Genomic DNA, 22,859 nt, shown 5'->3' on the forward strand with positions numbered 1-22,859 from the left:
GCACATTGAGCAGTCGTTTTCAGAGAATTATCCACAATGACTCCAAGATCTCTTTCTTGAGTGGTAACAGCTAATTAGACCCCATCATTTTGTATTTATAGTTGGGATTATGTTTTCCAGTGTGTATTAATATGCATTTAACAATACTGAATTTCATCTGCCATTTTCTTGTCCAGTCACCCAGTTTTGTGAGATCCCTTTGTTACTCTTCACAGTCTGCTTGAACTTAATTAACTTGAGTAAATTTGCAATCTTTGCCACCTCACTGTTCAACCCTTTTTCCAGATCATTTATGAATATGTTGAATAGCAGTGGTCCCAGTACAGTTCCCCTGGGGGATGTGGCTATTTACCTCTCTCCATTCTGAAAACTGACTATTTATTCCTACCCTTTGTTTCCTATTCTTTAACCAGTTACTGATCCATCTGAGGACCTTCCCTCTTATGCAAACAAAGCAGTCATGGGATAAGGGCCTTTTGGCGAGGGACCTTGTCAAAGGCTTTCTGAAAGTCCAAGTACACTATATTCACTGGATCACCCTTGTCCATGTGTTTGTTGACCCCCTCAAAGGATTCTAATATATCAGTGAGGCATGATTTCCCTTCACAAAAGCCATGTTGATTTTTCTCCAACAAATCATGTTCATCAAGCAAGAACACTTTATTTAAAAAACAACAACAAAAATTATTGGGCTCTTTAGCCTGGTTTAATCCTCTGGGATAAAATTCTCCCTCTGGATTTGTCTGCAGATCTCTGTTCTGATATTCTCCTTGCCCTATATGTATGCAGCTCCCACTGAAATCATTAGGACCTGCACTCTTGTAAGGTGAGGAGAATATTCATGTCATAGTGCATCACCCAGCCAGTTTAGTGTAACTATATCCTATAGGTTCTATTTATTATCTTGTTTTTGGGGGCAGCTGAAAGATTTGGATGATTGGAGTTCCTAGAGGAATGAGGTAATTATTTATAACTGGTTGACTTTTAAAAATATATATATATGTATAGGCTAGAATTGTTTGGGGCTGGAATTTTCTTGTTTAATTATCTGTTTGAATTGTGTATTTTTTAAGACTCTGTTAAAGTCCCATGAACCTTGGATAGCCACTCGCAAATACAAGTTATAATAATAAATAGATCCAGTGTGTCTCTTTCAGAGCACTGTGATCTTATCCTTAAGTGGTTATGCTCTTGGTGTTAAGAGGCAGTATTTCTCAGCACTCATCAAAAATGCATTAAAAACAACCATGTACAGTAAATCCAGAAGCATGATTGCCATAGCAGAAGTGAAAAACTTTGTTAGTTAATAAAGATAACTTTTCAAAACAAACAGATTGAGTCGTTAAAAAGAACATTAATTCACTATGACTGGTACTTTATCTGATGCAAGCAATAAGCATCATAATGAACACTGGCACCAGATGATTACCCTTCCTGGAACAGAAACATGCAAAGAAACATTAAAGTAGGAAAAACTAATTGAAGGGTACATTATACATTCAGGGTATGGTACATCAGGATTGTAAGCATGAGTCAAGTGCAAATACGTCTAGAACTTTCTGCAAATCCTTTGCTTTGAACATGAGTCAATAGCTTGGTACAAACTGTGTTTCAGGAGATGTTGAAGCTGTCAATTATCGACATGATTTTCACAGTGGCAAGCATTCTGCTAATAGACTTTTTCCGTGGACTATTTGTCCGATACTTAAGTGATTGCTGGTGCTGGGATCTGGAAAGCAAGTTTGTAAGTATAAACTTTTATTTTAGTAAAATCATTCTAATGAAAATTGGACAGACTTAAGCCCTTGTGTTGATCAGTAGCTTCTTTGGCAACAATTAGGTTATCCATATGGGCACAGCAAGCCTATGGATATATTTACACATCAAGCTGGGGGTGTGATACTTGCACTAGCACTGCTCAAGCTAGTGCACTAAAAATAGAACATTGCTGTGGCAGCACGAGCAGTGGGAGGAGCTAGCCACTCTGGCTGTGTGCCTATCAGAGATGCTAGGTTAGGTACTCAGGGAGGCTAGCCACTTACGCTGCCATGGCTACACCCTGAGCTAGTTCGAGTATGTCTCTTGAGCTGGGAATCACACCCTGAGCTCAAAGTGTAGACCTACTCTAAGGGCGTAAGGGAGGCTGAATTTAAATTGGAGGGCACAGAGCAAACAGTGAGATTACTTCAAGCTCACTGCCAGCTGTGGCCAAGACACAGACTCCCACATCTTTCTCATAATGATATCATGGATCAGTCCCATAGTCAAAGATGACTAATCAATGGACCTTTTGAAAATGGAGAGAGTGGGTGGCTTCTAACTTCCTCTCCAGCTCTGACCATGCCCCATGAGATATCAAGTGATGTAGGACACAATAATTATAAGCACACAATCCTGAAAAATAAAGATCACAGTAAGTAATGCTTGGCTAGGGAGCAGCTGTTGCTATGAAATCCTGATATACAGTCTCGTCTTTAGCAGCTAATTTAAAGAGCGGAGTGCAATTAGCTTGAGTGTCCCCACCTGCAGGTGCAGGTTTGACTATGTTCTTACTGCATGTTGAAGAGCGATACTTGCCCTGGAGATTTCAGAGTGCCATTTATTCCATGAATTTATACAGGCTCATATTTTAGATAGTAGATATTAAAAATATTGAAACAAGTTGTTCACCATTCATTGTATTTCTTGTAGCCAGAATATGGAGAATTCAAAATTGCAGAGAATGTGCTACATTTGGTCTACAACCAAGGAATGATTTGGTATGTAATAAATATAAGCATTTTTCTTGTCCTTGGTTGGTTACCAAGTTAATTTATCACCTAAACCTCAAACTCACCATATATCCAAATAGGAGTTTAGTAAAGGAGCATTGCATGATTATTAACATTATTACACTGATACAACATGACAGGTTATTTAGAATACTCATATACCTTATTGTAACATAACTAAAATTAATCGGAGGCATGTTGACTACTTTGAAGTTACATATTTCTTTCTAGGATGGGAGCCTTCTTTTCACCCTGCCTCCCAGCATTCAATGTTCTGAAGTTGATTGGGCTTATGTACCTGAGGAGCTGGGCTGTGTTAACATGTAACGTACCACATCAGCAGGTTTTCAGAGCTTCAAGGTTAGTTAAAATAAAGACGATACTCAATGTAAGGAGAAGAAATGTATTATCCGACTGTAAATGAAATGAGTAGCCTTGAATGCTGGAAATAAAAAATAAAACTAGATTTACTATATTAACTTTGAGGCCTTCAGCAAAAATCTGTAAAGGAAAATATAGTTAGTGAAGAGAGGGAGGTAGAAAGCAGCGTTGTACTGGAGAGAATTAGCATATGAAAGTGCATCACAAGGGCATAAAGGGAGCTGTGTGGCTTCGGATTTGGGATTCCACACAGAACCTTTCACTTCTGCGTCACAGGGTCAAAGTCAGTAGTGACCATAAGTTATTACTGGATGCCTGTTGGGGTTTGAATCAGGCCCTGTAAGAGTAAATCATATGAAGTATCCAGTTTATAGAATAGAGTAGATTCAGCTTATACTATCAGCAATAATGCTTTTGCTGAATAGCCTATACTGGTTTCCAGAGTAAAATAAGCTATACAAACAAAAGCATTTTTACACCAATATAACTCGGTCTACACACTAGAGTTTTTATGAGTTATGATACAGCCTGGCCAGAGGGCAGCAGGAGAGGGTTAGAAGGGAGCCTCATTCCCTGTAGAGGGAAGAAAGAATGCTATAGATTAATTAAAGCACCTGAAGCCAGTCACCTGATAAACCCCCCCTGCTTCAATCAGACAGGGGAAGGAGTTGAAGCAGAGTAGATTGGTGTTGGAGCAGATTGGAGGAGGTAAAGCAGAGAGGATTGGTGTTGGAGCAGAGAGCAGTTTGGAGGGAAGCAGAGGAAAGTTTGGAGAAGTGTTGTGGTGGGCTAAGAAGACCAAGACCCTAGGTAAAGGGACACCTGGCTTGTGCAGAGGGAGGGCAGGAAACCCCAGAAGCTGAAGAGCAGGAGAGGGAAGTAGCCCAAGGGAAGGAACTGCTAGTTCAAGTGGTGTGCCGCTATCCCTAGGGCCCCTGGGCTGGGACCCGGAGTAGAGGGCAGGCCCGGGTCTCTCCCTCTCCACTCCCCTCCTCTAGGATACTAGAGGGGCAGTTAATATCCCAGTTCAGGGACAAGAAACGGCACCCTGAACACCCCCCCACCCAAAAAAAGAGAGAAAGCAAGAGATCCATCATATTAGTGCCAGCAATTTGCCACAGGGAATAGAAACATTGCAAAAAAAAAAAAAAAATCACACTCCAAACTGTCATTGAATTCAATCATCCAAGTAAGTGTTTGCAAGATTGGTGCCTTGGTGTTTCTTTATGTACAGGGCCCTACCAAATTCAGGGTTCATTTTGGTCAATTTCATGGTCATAGGATTTTAAAAATAGTAAATTTCATGATTTCAGCTATTTAAATCTGAAATTTCACAGTGTTGTAATTGTAGGGGTCTTGACCCAAAAGGGAGTTTGGATGGGGGGAGATCACAAGGTTATTGTCGGGGGAGTTGTGGTACTTCTACCCTTACTTCTGTGCTGCTGCTGGCAGCAGCCCTGCCTTCAGAGCTGGGCAGCTGGAGAGCGACTGAAATCAGAGCTGCCACTAGCAGCAGCGCAGAAGTAAGGATGGCATGGTAAGGTACTGCCACTCTTACTTCTGTGCTGCTGCAGGCAAGGCACTGCCTTTAGAGCTGGGCATCCGGCCAACAGCCGCCGCTCTCCCGCCACCCAGCTCTGAAGGCAGTGCAGAAGTAAGGGTGGAAATACAGCGACACCATTCCAACTCCCTTTTGGGTCAGGACCCACAATGTGAGAAATGCTGGTCTCCCCTGTGAAATCTGGTCTTTTGTGTGCTTTTACTCTATACTATACAGATTTCATGGTCCGTGGCACCATTTTTCATGGCTATGAATTTGTTAGGGCCCTATTTATATACTATGAAGTATCAACTACTGTAATTTGTTATACAACAGTGTTACACTGTTACATTTTTTCTCAAGAATACCTCAATTTCTTGCCAAAAGGTAAATAAGGATTTTTTCAAATCTTTAAAACATGTCAAAAATAACACGTTCTTAAGATTGAAAAATAAATGAATACTCAAACCTTCATAATTCTTTTTTAAACAAAACTTTGAAGCAACCTGTTTTTGCAGTGTGGCTACTATAAATAGTTATCTGGAGAGCGGAGCAAATAGAATTTTGATCATTAACAATCTGCACAAGGCCAGTGTATACGGACTGCCCAGATTTATTTCCTGATCATAACAGAAAACAATATTGATGATTCAGAAGTGTAGCTCTTGCACTTGTCAGGTTGATGTGGATTTGTATCTTGCACATTGGCTCTGGTTGTTTGTATTAATACAACATGAAAAACGTTGCTTTCTTGCAGATCTAATAACTTCTACTTGGCTATGTTGCTGTTTATGTTGTTCTTGTGCATGTTACCAACAATTTTTGCTATTGCCCGATATAAACCATCTTTAAGCTGTGGTCCATTTAGGTAAGTTGTACTGAAATAATAACGGTGGAGAGTTGTTAGTTCCCTTGTCTCAATAAATTAAACAGTTTTCAATGGAAATATTGCTGGATTACTGATAAATAAAAGTTAATTTGGGACTAGGGTATATATTGTCTCCTACTTATGCTAAAAATGTCTAGTTCAGATTAAAATGGTATTAAACTACCTGAATATATACAGTAGTATCTGACCCAAGTCTTTTCATCTGTTTTATCAACTGCAGACATTTTGTCATTCTCTGCATTGTTCAGTTGTCATGTTTGCATGATATAATGCAATATACTACAAGTCACAGCATTTCTGAACATCAAGAACAAGGTATCTCAAGTCAGACACACTCAAACTGAAGCATTCAAAATTGGTGAACACATGAAAATTCTGGCCATATTTTAAAAATAGATTGATCCTGTTCAATTTTTCCATTGATTTCAATGGGAGCTGGATTAGTCATAATGGTCTTGCACAAAAATATGCTTTATTCAATCAAATATTAAGAAGATTGTCAGCATTTATCATTTGAAAGTAGAGTTCAATTTAACTTTTTCCCCCTTAGTGGACAAGAGAAAATATATGATATCGTGTCTGAAACAATTAAAGCAGATTTTCCTGTATGGTTCAACACGGTGATTAATTATATCAGCAGCCCTGTAGTTGTCCTCCCTGCATTATTACTTCTATTGTAAGTATTTTACATTTCATAGTGATATTACTCTGTATCAGTACGATATCTATCTGTAAATAATTAAATCTTAATAGTGGGAGAAAAATATTGAGTGACAGTAATTTTATAAAGCCAATTGGAGAAGCCTTGTTGAATTTATGGATTAGGGATCAGATTAGAATTTATGGATTAGGGATCAAATGTTTAAGATAAACACTTCCTCCTTCATTAGTTTCACTGGAGTGAGTCCTGTTAAATATCTGATGGCATGATATGGCCATTTGTTTTTCAGATTTATATGAGCCAATCTATGGTAGTCTTTAATTTAAGCAACAAGACCTGGCACAACAGCCCTTTATGGGTCCAGCAAAGGCCACTAGGGATAATTAAGTGTTGAAATGCAGCTGACAACCCTTGCCAGCCACCCGAAATATTGGGTTTGCTCTCCCAGTGTTCAGTAAGGTTATTGCTTGCTGTCAAGTCTTGGCCTAATAGTAGTTCTATGAGCTTTCCAGACCTGTTTCTCTTTCAGGAGTGTCTCAGAAACCAATCTTCTGTTTATTATTGGTCAGTAGTTCAGTATATGACTGCACACAGGGCTCAATCTGTCATCTATAGAAGCTACTCAATCATCCTGATTAATGACAGGATAAATTAATTATCAAGGCCTGCTCTCAAATGTTAATTTAATATAGCTTTCTGCAGTCTCTCCAGTCCTTTCCACCCCACTCCTTAAATAATCACATCTGGGAGTTGATATTTATTTTGAGCTGTTTGAAAGATATCACTTTCACAAAATATCATTCAGTCCATATTTTCTCCTTTATATTCATTGGATATGTTCATTTCCTATGATCAGGCCTGGAAAAAATTAACCTGTTCACTTCATTTGAGCCAGGCAGATGGGCATTTCCTAATTAACTCCTCCACTGTTCCCTTAATGATCCTTTGTACCTTATCTCTGTTACGTTTTGTTTTTTATTAGTTTCCACCTAACATCCTTGTTTGATTTAACTCTATGCAGTCAGGCAGGATAACAACAAGTAGGTAAACTGAGGTGTATATGATATTCATAAAAAAAACCCTCATACACACATTCTCCACAGAGGGTGAGATAGATGTTGAGAAGAGAAATGGCCATTGCATAGCAAACACTTCACAAGGTGCAGAATCATTATATTATACTTAGTTGCATTGTGGATCGAATATGCAAACCTCCTATGTTTTGTATGTTGTCCTCAAAGCTGCTGCTATAGTCTGCCCATCTCCCCAAAAAGAACTTAGTTTTGAAAGTTAAAAGAGAAGGGGGGAGGGAGTGAATGCCACAATGTGTGTATTATTTTGTTTCTGTGTGCAGTACTCAGAACGAAGGTTCAGATTCTCAGCTGGTGTGAATAAGAGCAGATCCATCTGGTCCTAAAAATGTTAAACAAGAGAGTGGATTTTTGCACGTGCAAATAACGCATGCAGAATTGGGAATGTCTGTTGAAAATTTAGTTTTTAATGTCACTTATCTCCCAAAGAATTAACCATTCGGCCTTCAAAAAGTTTGTTTGTCTGTTGCATCCCTGTCCCAATGCAAAGGAAAAGGTAGGAGAGGAACTGAAATCATATTCCATTTCTGTGACATGTGAACCTTTCTGAAAAAAAATTGCTAGGAACGTTTCAGATGTGATTCACAGATAGCCCTGTGTTCCTCTCTTCTAGCATGCTAATTTATTACCTGCAGAGTATTGCAAGGTCATTAAAATTCACCAACAGGCAACTGAGAATGCAGATCCAAACAGTAAGTACTGATTGAAAGCATTTATTGCACACTCCTTGGTGGCTTTTCACAAAGCATTAACCTTGATTAAAATTCTAAAGTTGATTTAAGTGTTTTGCAAAATAAAACTAATCCTGTATTTATACCTCTTATTTGCTTTCTAACATACAAACTACTAGTTAATCATCCCTATATCTATATATATTTTAGGAAAGAACCGAAGACAAGAAAAAGGTGGTTCACATAGCAGTAGGTAAGCTGGGAGCTTTTGTAAATACATCTATAAATAAAGCATTTGGCCATTTTGATCTCTCATATACATAGTAGGTACAAATAAAAAAAGATATTGTGTGCTGTATAAACCTACTACTTTTCTTGTCAGTTTTAGCATTAGCCTAGCATTCACTGTAATTGTTTTTATCCTATAAGGTGATTATGCTATGAGGAAATTATTATACATTTTACAACTGATAATAATTGAAATATGGATCTCTCTAAAGACCTTCTAAAGGCTTTAGGTTGCCTAATCAAATTAAAATCATGGGGCCAGATTCTGCTCTCATTTACAATAGTGTCAATCTGTAGTAACTCATTGATTTAAATGGGATTTCTGTGAATTGATATTGATGTAATGAGAGCAGAATCTGGATCTAGATGGAATGTTCAGTTTCCCCTTTATCTACTAATTACTGTGTAACAGTGCTGATAGTGTTCAAACCTATACATTCATGAAATTCCTCATTAAAAATAATAATTTTTACTGGGCCAAATCCAACAGCAACATAAATGGTGGTATATGCTATTCGTTGGGTCAGAAGTAAAGGAATGTAATATGCAGCAATAGTATACTATTTGTAATAGAGAATGTATACTCTACAGTAATAGTTTACAATTGGTAGTATACAGTAAATTACACCAATATGGTGAGGAGACAAATTCAGCTCCTGGCACTGATGGGTGCAACTGCCGCTGAAGTCCATGGAAGCTTTGGCCACTTACATTAGAGCTGAATTTGGCCCAGCTGCTGTTAGTAATGGTGCAATATAAGCGCAACTGATGCTCTTGGGAAGAGACTGCCTTATCTTACATCCTCCAGTTGGTTTCTTTTCCTGTAATCCTCATTTCATGAATTTGGTGTGTACATTACACTAATTTTACATATCTACTAAATGACAAATCAGTGCAATTTACAATACATTTGCAACGATCAACATGCACCTGACATGCATTAGGTACCATCTATCCACCCAGGTTCTTATACTGACTCTGATCACCACACCATCTCAGTGCTCAGTGCTTATCTCCACTGAATTGGCCCAGAGGATTCCGTGGGAGTGCCATCCATTTACTGCAGGCTGAAGTTGAGTCAATGTCTTTTCCTTCTTAAAAGGTCTGGCAGCTCAAGTTACAATCACTCTCTGCTTTTTCTAGCCAGTATCCAGAATCTAGAGGGAAATGACAAAAGACCAGAGCAGGAGAATGACCTCACCAATCAGGAATCCTCAGCTCGGTCATCGACACCCCGAAAGAATGGCAGCGTCTTGAATTTTGAATCTCCAGTGACTAAAGGCAGCAGAATACAAACAATCTCACAATCTGTACCCCAAGCTGATGTTGCTAGGCCAGCAAATATAACTCCAATGACTCCAACCCCTTTAACACCAACTCCGTCTGTTCCTAGCATACAGAAGCATAGAACTGAGCAGGTTGCACACAGGTGAGGCTGTCTCACATTTCATTTCAGAACTAGATTTCAATATTTCCATGAAATACTTGTTTTTATTTACAAAATTTGTGTATCCACATTAACTCTGTCATGAACAGAACATTGGCAGAATAGTTTTTAAAAGCAGCTTTGCTCACAGGCACTTGGCTACTGTGGAATGGTAGCAATCACCTTTGATTGCTAGAGTGGATTATAGTATTTTTGTGCAGATATAGTTTATAAAGTTCCTACACTTGTTTAAAGTAAAGATAAAACCCTCCAAATTACACTACATTAAAAAGCAATTCAAATAGGATCGTCTTTTCACAAAATTGACAAATATAGTAAAGGTGAAGCAACATGTCAGAGGATTTTCGAAGCCTTAACGAACATTCAGTGAGTTATATATTTTGGATGGCTTTATGGTTAAGGCACTCGCTTGTTGCTTAGGATATCTGAGCTGGATTTCTTGCTCTGCCACAAACTTCTTCTGTGATCTTGGATCTTGGACAAGTCAGTTAGGGCCAGATTATGAATGAAACTCACAATGTAGATCACTTGCTAACATGAATAGCCTCTTTGATTCCAGAAGGACTTCTTTGTGTAAGTAAGGGATTCACAATCTGTCCCTAAACCTCTATGCCTCAGTTTGCCCCGCTGTTTTCAAAAATAGGTTGACCATTTACCTTCATTGCAGGATTATTTTGGGGATATATGTTATTTCCTTTTTTTTTTTTAAAGGTACTCAAGTATTGTACATGGAAGTACAAGTGAGCTCTGTAAAACAAAGCCCTACACTCCTCTGACTTTCAAAAAGCATGTTGAAGATGTTCATTCTGAACCTCTCCTTAGGAAAGGTATCCAACAAGTAAATCCAGACACTTTTGGGGCAGGAGCTCCAGCTTTTGTGGGACGCAAAGTGCCCACCACAAGGTATTTTATTGTTAACGAACATGAATCCCGCAAAAAGCTTCTCCGTTCCACTTCCCGGCTCCCAAGGCATTTCAGAATGGAGGAGTCAGGAGACATAGTTGAATTATATCCAAGGAACGTCAGAAGATATGTTGTTCGAACACCACACAGGACATACTCCCCTCACTTCAGTGAAGAGGAAGAGGAGGAGGAATTAAGGAGAGACTTGATAAACAGATCCTACCGACCACACTCACTCTCAGATCTTCGCCCAGGTCCCCGATTTTACATTGGTGAACGTGTGGACAGTCAAATCCTTAGGGGCAAGGATCTAGTCAAAATGCACTACAAATCCTGGGATGATGGCTTTGAGCTAGAACGAGATAGACCTCCACATTCCCACAAAAAGTCACACATGAAACATGTGGCTCTTGATCAGCCCTTTCCAGAGCATCATGTGAAACCTAAATCCAAGCATAACCTCGAACAATCTCTAACAGAGTCTGATTCCATTTCCATTGGATCTAGCAGCGATCAGCAAACCAGCAGCAATGATCAATACATCCAAGTCATTCATAGCAAGGAAAAATATCTGAAATCTGGGGCGAAGTTTACCAGAAAGAAACCAAAGACTACTGTTGACCAAAACATGTCTGAATCTAATGAACTGATATGTTCAAATGTCTAGGAAAATGCTCCATCTGTTTTGTGTTATGAACATATGTATTTGTAGAGACCTTTCAGCTGCCATTTGAACCACAGAGGACCATTGAAATATAGTCTTCTGAACTACAGTACATACAACTGTTTTTGAAGTGGATAAAGCATACTTTAGCTTTGTGTTTAATTTTAATTGTACCCTAGTATCACATCACAGATGCATTACAAAAATCTGAAGAAGTATTTTTGCATTATTGCTCATTACTATACAGTAAAAATATATTGTAAAAATAAAATATGTGTACGGAGCACCAGGAATAATTAAACGCAGGCAAAAGTACAGCAGGGAGGTTTATTTTACCTTCCTCTAGCTTTTAAATATGTGCATAATCTTCCCGTCCCAACTGAAGATGCCATAGTTTGAAGAAGTCTATGTTATCCTAGAAAAAGGCTATCCCGTCCATCTCCCTGAAAATAAAGGGTTCTTGCTTCTGTACATTTTATAGTTGTGTGCAGTCTAGCAGAAGAAAGCTACACTGTAGCTGGAACAGAAGTTAGGAGCTTGATTCAGAACCTGGGTGAGGTTCCATGGCCTGTTTTATGCTCACTCTCACACACCCACACTTCTCCCTGTCTCACACACCTCTCTCTCACACACACACACACACACACCCCTCCCCACACACTTACCCCTCCCTCTCTCTCACACACACACTTATCCCTCCTTTCCTCTCACACCCCCCTCTCTGTCTGTCTCCCACACACCCTCTCTTCCTCCCCCACGGGCGAGCTCGGGAAGAGAGGGTAGGACGCTGTGCTGGGGGCAGGCAGAGCAGCCGGGGCCGCGCGGTGGGCGGATGGAGCAGCCCGCAGGCACCGCCCAGCTGAGGCGCTGCTAACCCCCAGCCGCCGGGAGCGGAGGCTGGCGCTGGCGGCCTGGGAAGCGCAGCGGGCTCAGCAGGCAGCACAGCCAGTGCGCTGGCGAGGCCTGGCCCGCCCGGGAGCCCTGTGTCCCGCCCAAGGCCTGGGCAGCTCCGTCAGGTGAGTGGGAGGCGCCGGGCTCGGCCTAGCCTGGGAGCTCCTATCGGCGCCAGCCCGGCCCCCTGTGGGCGGCGGCTCCTCTTCCAGCCGGTCCAGGGCCCGTTGCCAGCCATGGCTTACGAGGAGCGGGTGCGCTCGCTGGCGGACACCGTGCAGCTCTACCGGCAGGACGCGAGCGGCTGGCGGAGCTGCAAGCGCACGGTGAGCAGGCTGGGCCCGGGCTCCGCAGGGGGGACATGGCAGCTAGGCTGCCCCGGTTCCTGTTCCTCCCCCGGGGGAGGGCAAACCCGGTCACTGGTGCATCTGGGCCCTTGCCAGCCCTGGGTGCCCGTTCAAACCAGGGCCGGTCCTGCGGGGTGCTCTGTCTGCGGTCTTCCTGGAGTGCCCATCACCCTCGTGTCTAGGCGCCAGTGATAAACAAGGGTCGATGGGGAATTAGGAGGAGGCGCTCAGCCCCCTGCAGAGTAAGGCCCGGAGTTATGTTTCCAGATTTCTGACTCTACTGGCAAAATATTAGCAGCTAACAATGATCACAGCTTTGTCATGACAGTTCAGGCCTTTATACAGTTCTGCTGTTAACTGTTAGCTCTCTGGTTAGAGACACTGAGGTAGGATTTGTAATTAAAATCTTTGGAAGTTATTGTATTTGTCAGTCCTTTGGCTGACTCAGTAACCACTGACAAAGAAAACTAGCTAGCACAGTTGCCAACTTTCACGTGGTAAATAAGCACCCAATTTTCACAATAAGCCAAAAATCAAGCTAGTCCCATTTCAAAACAAGGCCAAAACAAGTTCTCAGTGGTACCCGATGACAGAACAAGAAGTAATGGTCTCAAGTTGCAGTGGGGGAGGTTTAGGTTGGATACTTAGAAATACTTTCACACTCAGGGCCCGTAGTGTCTGCGCTACGGGATTATTTCGATTTTACATACAGCCGTTTTGTAAAAACGATTGTAATAAGTCGAGTGCACGCGCCACACTAAGCACATTATTCCGGCGTGTGCCATCTGTACCGAGCTAGTCGTCGATTTCCGGAGCATTTGCCTGGTAGCTACGTAGCTATCCATAGTTCCCAGTGTCTCCCCCATTGGAATTCTGGTTTGATTGATCCCCAGTGCAGATGGTGCAAAACCGCCTTAATATACATGATTGTGACTCTGGGTAAATGTCGTCACTCTCAATCCTTCGTGCACGAATTGCAGACAACATTTCACACCCCTTTTCCCCTGGATTGCCCCTGTCAAACGCCATAGGGCGGCAGCATGGAACCCGTTTTGCAGCTGTGTGTCACTGAATGGGTACTGGATGCCTGCTGACAGACGGAGGTACGCGTTGTACCAGCCAGAGCGAATTCTGCCTTTGCAAGGTAAGCACAGAACGCGTTACCATCATACTTATGGCACCGCTCTGCACCGTGCCCATTAAAAATTGGACATGAGATGACGGTACCAGTCGTTCTGTACAGCTGCTGCTGTCATGGGTTGCCTCCTGGCTGGCCTCACGAGGGGCCAGAACGCAGTAGACAAAAGGGAATGATCCCCGGTCATTCCCTTCTTATGTTTTGTCTAAAGGAGTCATCCTGCACTAGAATATGGGCAAGTGACTAGAGAGCAGAGGAGCACAGCTGCTTCGTGTCAGGGCCCCAGAGATCCCAGCAAATGATGAAGTGCATGCCATTCTAGAGGACCTCCTGCACAACCCCCTTGTGGCAACTTCCTCCTCCCCAATCCCTCCTGGGCTACCGTCGTGCCAGTGTCCCCCCATTTGTGTATTGAATAATATAAGAATGCACGAATAAGAACCACGACTTTTAGTAGACTAAAATGATGGAGGAGGACAGCCTTCCAGCTGCTGTGATTGCTGACAGTACAGAATCTTTTCTTACACACATGAAAGGCGGCTGACGAGCCTCCCACGCTCCATATCGCTACGATGAGAGAAACGTTTACCACCATTCTGTACCATCTGCCAGAAAGCCGAGTCATTCCAATTTTCCCCAGTGCCCCCGGTCCGAGCCTCACCGGGCCAGCCAGGAGCACACTCACGGCTGAGTGTTACACTGCGCAGAGTGGTACAATAGACTGCCTATCCTACCGGAAGGGCATGTTGGTTGTTCAGCTGTGCCTGCACCCGGTCTACCCGCCATGTCATGCCAGTAGATATTAGAGTGATCTGAAAAAATATGCGAGAAATCTTTTTTTCTCCTTTCCCTTTTGGGGGCGTGGAGGGAAGGGGTAAATTGACGACATATTACCTTGACACACTCCGGGAACAATGTTTGTGACCCTCTAGTGCACTGGAGCTTCAGTCTCAAGACTATTGCAATATGCCTTTTGGGACTGTTGGTGATAGCTGTGGGTTCCTCTAGTACCCTTCCTCCTTCCATGAGCGTCCATTTGATTCGTTTGGTTTCTCGTTCGCTGTCTACACAGCACTGTGCTTGGACATTTTGTCTTCATAAGCATGAATTTTTCTCAAATCCTTTGTCATTCTAGTCTTCTGTAACAGAGCTCTGATAGAAACTTTGTCTCCCATACAGCGATCAGATACATATCTCCCGTACGGTCCTGTGTGGAGCTCTAGGATTGGACTGCATCGCCACCGTGCTTGTATCAATCTCCATCTGCGGAAACAACAACGGGAATGGAAAATTCAAAAGTTTGCGGTGGTTTTCTATCTACCTGGCATGACATCCAAAGTCTCAGTATGCTTCCAGAGGCGGTGCACGAAAAAATGCGTGCACTGTGGATACCACCTGAGGCCAATCCTGTCGATTTGCAGCCACACTAACCCTAATGCCGACATGGCAAAGCCGATGATATCCACGCACTGTCGGTAGAGGTAACAGAAACCGGTTTAAAGAAGCCCTTCTGATATCAGATACTAAGGAGGGCCCGTGTGGACGGGTGCAGGGGTTAAGATCGGTTAACGCTACTAAATTCGGTTAACACATATGTAGACCAGGCAAAAGCAGTGTGAGGCACTGTAAATGGTTACCTTAGGGTAGGCATTGTGAAATCCCTTCCTTAGAGGTTTTTAAGGTCAGGCTTGACAAAGCCCTGGCTGGGATGATTTAGTTGGGAATTGGTCCTGCTTTGAGCAGGGGGTTGGACTAGAAGATTTCCTGAGGTCCCTTCCAACCCTGAGGCCATGGCTACACTGGCGCTTGACAGCGCTGCAACTTTCGCGCTCAGGGGTGTGAAAAAAACACCCCCCTGAGCACTGCAAGATACAGCGCTGTAAAGCCTCAGTGTAAACAGTGCCGCAGCACTAGGAGCACGGCTCCCAGCACTGCAAGCTACACCCGTAGAGGATGTGGAGTACGTGCAGCGCTGGGAGACCTCTCTCCCAGCACTGGCGCTGTGACCACACTCGCACGGCAGCGCTTTAAAGTTGCAAGTGTAGCCATACCCTAATATTCTATGATTCTAAGCCAATCCCTAAGAACCCCAACACTCTAGGTGACTAGATTCCCCTGGCGTGCAGTCTGGGATAGTGGTGGGGGTCCACTGTGCACCACTGCTTCCCATCCCCCCCTTGCCCCTGCTTGCCAGGAACCGATCAATAAAGAGAAGGAATAAGCTACAAGCCAAACAAGCTATAAGCCAAAAACTAGCCAACAAACAACTCACAAGCCAATTAAGCCAAAAACAAGCCCAATTTCTGCAGTTTTTTCGTGGGTTTGGAATGTCTGCTAGCTAGCTGTGGCAAAGAGATTAGCCTATTAATTGCTACATCAGATCTGAAGGCTGTCTTCACTTATTTCACTTTTGATAGAATGAAGTTTCAATTTATTGGAGACCATCAACTGAGTTTTCTGGCAACATGTAAGTAAGGTATTCCAAAATTACAAGGGGGAGAGGGGATGTCTGTGTGTGAGTGAATAACACTTGTCTGTTGTTCAGGAGAAAAATTCAAAGGTAATTTTAGTTTCATGTTTGTTTTCCTACAGATACAAAGGAGATGGAATAGTCTCTGCGAGTCCTGAGGCTGTCTGGAAGTGCTTAAAACCAGAAGCTGGTGGACTTAGAACAAAGTGGGACCAGAATGTGAAGGACTTTGAGCTGATTGAAACTATTAGTGATGTAAGTTCCATGAAAATGATAAGGAGCATTGTGGTTAAATTCTCGTCACATTACAGGTCTGTTACAAAAATCTGAAGAGAAAATTATTTCTGCATTATTGCTCATTACTATAAAATGTATTGAAAAAATAAAATATGTACTTGGGGCACCAGGAATAATTAAACCCATGCAAAAATATATCAGGTGAAGTTTCAGTGAGAGCGGAAACGGACCTTTATATTTTCAGTTACATTTTTAGTGCCTTATACTGTATCTTACCGTGTATACATAAACAGATATTTACAAGATCCTAAAGAAGGTATTGCAGCCTGATATGTGTATCTCACCCACAGTCTTAAATCATTGTTAGAAATTGGTCACCAGGAATTCTTTTGTTCTGAACAAGCTGTACAAAACTGTTTTATTTTGACAATGTAAATCTCATGTTCTAAAATGTTTGCATGTATTTACACAATACACTATAACCCCTTTGAATGAGTAGCTATAGCCTGTTGGCTAAACAATACACATTTTATAACCATTCTAATTTCAGAACTGACTCCAAAGTTATATTGTTTTATCATGCTAACTCTGATAAGCGTTCATAATATTTTAACAATTCTTATTGGTAAAAGAAGGTAATCTTAAAAAAAAAATAGTACACAAATCTGTGTTTAACTAACAAAGAGGTTTATCATGACCCAACAAATGTAAAGCCATTTATATATTTAACTCTCAGCCTTTAGTTCAGGAATTTTGCCATCACAGCACATACTACATTGAACTCATCCCGACTTTCTTCAGTACCTAAAGCACACCAGCATGAGTGCAGGGAACATTCAATTTAATTTCAGAGCTCTTTATTTTTATCAGCTTGTAAGAATCTGCAAGTTATTTAGAATTAAATACGAAAAGATACATTTGTAAATCACATACGATAGTCTTCCATTCTGTATTTAGAGATTTGTCCCGCTTATATAACGTTCACCAATGTGGTGGAGCAGATGTTTAGATACAAGAGAACTGTGTTAAATTTCCTGTGGGATAACAAGTTATGCACCAAGTTTCATGTAACAAAGTTATTACCTGAAATTGGAGCTTGTAGATAACGACATCTGTGGGTGACTTTCTTCTTAAAGAGCATTGTGTTGCTTGTTCTTATGGCATTGGATCCACTTCTCATCACTGTATTTTCCCCATCAAAAATGCTCTTGAGTCAAGACTCCAGCTGGTATATTTACTCACCCTGAATAGCAAGTTATTCCACAAATTTGTGTAACTGAAATAAATGGCACTGCTTGCCAAGTAAGCTTGATAAAAGATATCACAATCTCTCACTATGTTAGAAGCACATCACTGCATCTATATGTACATATACAGTGATTTAATGCTGTTTTGTATTTTGTAGACTATCTCTATATGCAGAACCATTACCCCATCAGCCTTCATGAAGATTATTTCTCCAAGAGATTTTGTAGATGTGGTGCTAATTAAGCAGTATGAAGACGGGACTATAGCATCTGCTGGTAAAATATTTAAATTTCCAATCCATTTGTGTTATATTGTATTGTATTATATTTTACATTAACAGTAAGTTAGTGAATATAACTGAAAATCTTTCAGGATATATTCTTTTTGTTTTTCAAAATATATATACGTTGGATATACAGTAAAAATCTTGGTCAGAAGATGCTTAATCAATAGTTATTAGCAAGTATTAGTGCTTCATTACATCATTATCATCATATAGGATATCATCAATATTTACACTCTTCAGTGAAAGATTATACTATTTGCCTATTATTCCTTTTCATATTGTTCTTCTGAGAAGGAATAGATATTTCAGTTAATATTCAGCTGGGTACATATTTTTTAGAACTTGTAGAAGTGTCTTAAGAAAGTCCCTTCGGAAGCATTGCCTCTGAACACTTCATAGGATGTACTGAAGGCTGTTAAATTTTGCTTAACTAAAGACAGTGAAGAGATGTGCCCACACAGCACCCCAACAGTGATTAGTTTTCCTGCAGAGAGCAACTATTTCAATATGCATATATTCATCTTTCTTTCTTCACGTTCATTTACATCTTTCACTAAGTCTTAAGTCAAGAGTTTCAGTGCCCCACAATGCCCTCTTTGGATCACCAGGCAGGAATCACTCTCTCTATATAGATATGTGCAGTGAGCCTGTGCCTTCTCAAAAGACCAAGAGAGAAACATCTTTGTGAAATGCATTTATCTTACTTTTAGATTAGAGTGCAAGCAACTTAAGTTACTATTAAAACAGTGTGGTGCCATAATACTGTACAAGCCCAATACATGTCTTTTGAAGTGCCTTGGTATACAGTCCATACCAGCAGAAATCATTCCTATAATGCATGCAGTACTTTGATTCATAGATTTGATGGCCAGAAGGGAATATTATGATCACCATGCATAACACATGCCAAAGAACATCAACCTCAAGAATCTTTGACTAGCTTTCATTCTTCTCAGCTGGTGGTGTTTACTGTGGTAGAAAATGTTTTCTTTTAAAGTGATTTTTTTCTTGTAGCAACCAATGTGGAACATGCACTCTGTCCTCCCCAACCCACATATGTAAGAGGGTTTAATTATCCTTGTGGCTGTTTCTGTATACCTATTCCAGGGTAAGAAGTCTATTTGAATATTACATATGCTGTACTTGAAAGTCCTATCCATAGCGATCGTGTGTATGTATTAATGTGCACCATTCAACAGAGAACCCTCTGGCGGTTACTGCTTTATATCTGGTTGTGGCTAGTAGACATTGTCATTAAAACTGAGTGATGTTCAGTGCCCTAGGTGAAATGAGTTAGTCTCTTTTTTTCCATTTCCTAGCGGACATGTGTTAACATTACAGAAACTATCATCACAGTGGGTCTCCTCGTTGGCTTCTTAGCTGAAAAGCCAAGGATTAAGAATCTGATTCAGTAGAGCACATAAACATGTGCTTAACTTTAAGTATATGAGTAGTCCCACTGACTTTAGAGGCAATTCACATACTTACAGTTCAGCACATGCTTAGGTGCTCTGCTGAATCAGGGCCTAAATTAATTGGGAAATTTACTATCCTTTCCTTGTAGGGGTAGATAAAGGCACATTGATGGGAGAGTAATTGGGAAGTTTGCTTTGTGCCCATTCTATGGAAAAGGCATAGAAATATTTATCCATAGATAACACATCTCAAATATAAAAAATCTTATAAAGTCCTTAATATTTTACAATTCTGGTTGTAAGATAACTTGCACTGATGTGTTGTTTTCTCAGGGAACCAGGCAAGACCCAAGTCCTCACTTTCTTTCAGACTGATCTTGGTGGCTATCTTCCCCAGACTGTAGTGGACTCATTCTTTCCAAGCAGCATGGCTGGATTTTACAGCAATCTGACCAAAGCGGTAAAGACAGTGAAAACTTGAGAGGCATTTACTAAAAGGAAATCAGAGTCTCATTGCTGAGACTTAAAAGGGAGGGTGAAAAAAGCTATTATTTGTGGCATAACAGATCAGATGAAGATAAAAATGGAATAAATGATGGGATCAGCAACTGACCTCCAATGCCTTTCTAACAATCTAGATATGTAGGAAAGTTGGAGTGGGAACAAAGTCTCAAAGTCCATTTTTAATATAGGATTTATTATTTTTGTACTTGCATTTCTGTTTAAAAATGCACTACCTGGTGATACTGTATTTTTGTAACTATTAAAATGTGACATTATTTCAGCAACTAGTAGGATTCTAGAGGAAGTTCTGCTGCCCTCTCCTGAAGGAGAAGCCACACTTCAGGCCCGTTTATGATCATACTATATCAGTGTAAACTAGGTTACTCCTGAGAGAATTCTGCACCCCAAAATTAAAAATTCTAAACATTTCTGCACACAATATTTTAAAATTCTGCAAAATTCTTCAAGTTTTATTTGTTAAATAAATGTGGAGGCTCCAGCATGGCAGTGGGGAGCACAGACCACTGGCTGCACAGCCTCCCTCCCCCCTCTCAGGACACTGACTCGGTGATGAGGTTGCACCCAACCCTGACACAGCACCAGGGCTGGGCCTGCCTCAGAAACACCACAGGGCTCTGATCCTCTGTGTCAGATGCACCAGGTGTGGGGCAGGCAGGCTCAACCAGGCAGGATCCAAGTGTGGACAGGCTTGGTGTGGGGTGAGAGGGTTCTGTCTTGAGCAGTCTGGGTGCAGACTGATCAGTGGGAGGTCTGAGGGATGGAATCTGGATGCACAGAGGACCTTGGGTGGGGGGGGGGGGAGGATTCCAGGTGCAGGGGCAATGGGACTCTGCAGGGGGTTCCAGATGAAGGTGGTTGGGACTTAGTGGGGGGTCTAGGTGCTGGGGTAGTGGGGATCCAGGTACAGCTAGCTTGGGTTCAGTGGGGTTGGGGGCTTGTCAGGGTGATTCAGTTGCAGGTCTGGATACAGGGAGGCTCTAGATTCAGGGGTTTAGGTTCAGCAGGGTGAGGTTCAGGTATGGAGGGCTGGGGGGGCGTCTGGGTGTATGGGGTGAGGGTTGGCGGGGGGGGTCTGAGTATGCGGGGTCCGATGCAGGGGGCTGGGCGAACGGGGGAGCAGTTCCCCATACAGCAACCCCTCCCCCACGGCTGAGGAGCAATGGGGGCAGGAAACCGGGGAGGAAGTTGAGCTTTCTACAGCCAGAGGAGGTGTCTGGGGTGGGTCTAGCAGCTGATTTTGGTGCAGGGTAGGAGCCACCATGGTTCTTTACCTCTCCACGACTGCTCCGGATGCCTGAAACAATGTGCCTGCGCTGCTAGGGAAGAGTGCGTGACTGCTCTTGCAGCTTCCCTTTGCTTCGCTATCAGAAAATCATTTTCTGCTGGGAAGCAAAGACATTTGCGGAAACCATGAATTATGCATGTGTGCAATGGCACAGAATTCCCCCAGGAGTAAAACCAGGAGCAGCTCTGCTGAAGTCAATGTAGTTCCACCAGTATAAGTCAGATTCAAGGGAGCCCTGTTATATCTCAGATTCTACCTAATGACCTATATGAAACAATGTTTCTTTCTTGAAGGGGGAGCTCTTTTGCTGCTGACATCAGTATAATTTGAGATATTACATTGGGACCAACCCCAAAAATGGGGTAGACCACAATGAACTGGGTAGGTGAGAACATATGGTCCCACTCATTCTAGACTATAAGGGCCTGATTCAGCATGTGCTGACGTCGAACTGACTTCAGTGCTAATGTTAAGCATATACTTAAGTGTTTTGCTGAATCAGAGCCTAATATCCTCAACCAATTCACAGATCCCTGGGCCTTGTCCTCTCCCATCATCCCCTGTCTACCAAAAAATTCTGATTTACAAATTGTCATAAACCGAACTGCACTGACATAATGGCAATAAATAAACAGATGTATTGAAGCACTTTACTTGCAGTTAGAAAAATGACATTTGAAATGATCATGCATTTGAACAATTTTCTAATATGTTGTTGAAAGTGTTGTGAACTTGTGAATAGTCCTTTCTGTAAAATGTTGTGGACTAATCTTGACTTGCTTGTTCATAAAAGTAGGATGTTCTTGTTTATGTCTCCAAGACTGACACACCTCATGGCATATCTTAGGAAATCAGTTATTGATGTAATATGCAGTGATGTATGCAGCCATCGAAAATATTTATGTAGCTGGTTACTTAGGTAATGTGAGAAGTTGTTATAAACAGCATACTATTCATTTATCCTTTTACAAAAGAAAAAAATGATAATTTATGATTGTTGAGTTGCAAACATGTAAATCAGGTTGTAATTTTCATGCTTTTACTTTATTAAGTATTTATTTGTGTTAATACATTGAAATTTCTGTTCTTGTATTTGTTGCATATGTGGTGTGATTTGTGGGACATTTATGTACGACTATTTCCACTGTAGTTTTTAATGTATATGAAAGAATTTAAGGGAAGAGGGGTTAAATTTATTCTTTTTTGTGACTGGGGTTTTTAATACTTGCCAGTGTGTGTCGCAAATTAAATAAAATATTTTCTGTTTCGCGTTTTTGTTCTTCTGAATTATCCTTTAACTCTTTCATAGTGTCCCCTCAACTCCCATTGCCAATGAGACTTAAAGGAGCTCTGCACCTTTCACGATTGTTCCGCACTCTCTTGGGGCTTAAGGCCAATCCTGTGAGGTTGGGAGTGCCCTTAGCTGCTCAGACACTATGGAGGTGGCTGCAGGATGAGTACTTAGGTAGATATTTTAGTGAGGGGGCAGGGTACTCAGCATCTTGCAGGATTGAACCCTTCAGCTTTTGTCTAGTCCTAGTTTTTTGGATTTTTTTGTTTTTGACTTAGACTGCTGCATACTGCAACTATGAAGAATGGCAAGTAATTTTGTAAGAGAGTGGTTTGGGCGCCTGTCTTGCAAAGGCTTAGGTTCATGCTTAACTTTATGCACAGTGAGTGGTCAGTAGGACAACTCAAGGTGTATAAAGTT

The 22,859-nt window shown here is 41.6% G+C and overlaps 2 protein-coding genes across 3 annotated transcripts in view; both read left to right on the forward strand.

Annotated features, from left to right (window-relative positions):
* Positions 1-11,598, forward strand: part of TMC3 (transmembrane channel like 3) — a 32,499-nt gene extending 20,901 nt beyond the window's left edge. Inside the window, exons 14-22 of the mRNA XM_032771885.2 lie at positions 1,616-1,744; positions 2,692-2,759; positions 3,003-3,131; positions 5,450-5,560; positions 6,132-6,257; positions 7,947-8,025; positions 8,215-8,257; positions 9,436-9,721; positions 10,451-11,598. Of these exons, the coding sequence (XP_032627776.2) occupies positions 1,616-1,744; positions 2,692-2,759; positions 3,003-3,131; positions 5,450-5,560; positions 6,132-6,257; positions 7,947-8,025; positions 8,215-8,257; positions 9,436-9,721; positions 10,451-11,309 (1,830 nt within the window). The 3' untranslated portion in view covers positions 11,310-11,598. The remainder of the gene's footprint in view (positions 1-1,615; positions 1,745-2,691; positions 2,760-3,002; positions 3,132-5,449; positions 5,561-6,131; positions 6,258-7,946; positions 8,026-8,214; positions 8,258-9,435; positions 9,722-10,450) is intronic.
* Positions 11,599-12,211: 613 nt separating this feature from the next.
* On the forward strand, positions 12,212-22,418 carry STARD5 (StAR related lipid transfer domain containing 5). Of its 2 annotated transcripts, XR_012656565.1 has the most exons (7): positions 12,212-12,523; positions 16,100-16,149; positions 16,275-16,407; positions 17,795-17,912; positions 18,938-19,031; positions 19,672-20,496; positions 21,809-22,418. XR_012656565.1 is itself a non-coding variant. In XM_032771897.2 (6 exons), the coding sequence occupies exons 1-6, from the start codon at positions 12,434-12,436 to the stop codon at positions 19,817-19,819; spliced, it is 633 nt and encodes a 210-aa protein (XP_032627788.1). In that variant the 5' UTR covers positions 12,212-12,433; the 3' UTR covers positions 19,820-20,742. The 2 variants fall into 2 exon arrangements, 1 of the variants encoding a protein (XP_032627788.1); XM_032771897.2 differs by lacking the exon at positions 21,809-22,418 and having other exon boundaries at positions 19,672-20,742.
* The last annotated feature ends 441 nt before the right edge of the window (positions 22,419-22,859 follow it).

This window comes from Chelonoidis abingdonii, chromosome 9, assembly GCF_003597395.2.
Source record: "Chelonoidis abingdonii isolate Lonesome George chromosome 9, CheloAbing_2.0, whole genome shotgun sequence".
In the NCBI taxonomy this organism is placed as follows: Eukaryota; Metazoa; Chordata; order Testudines; family Testudinidae; genus Chelonoidis; species Chelonoidis abingdonii.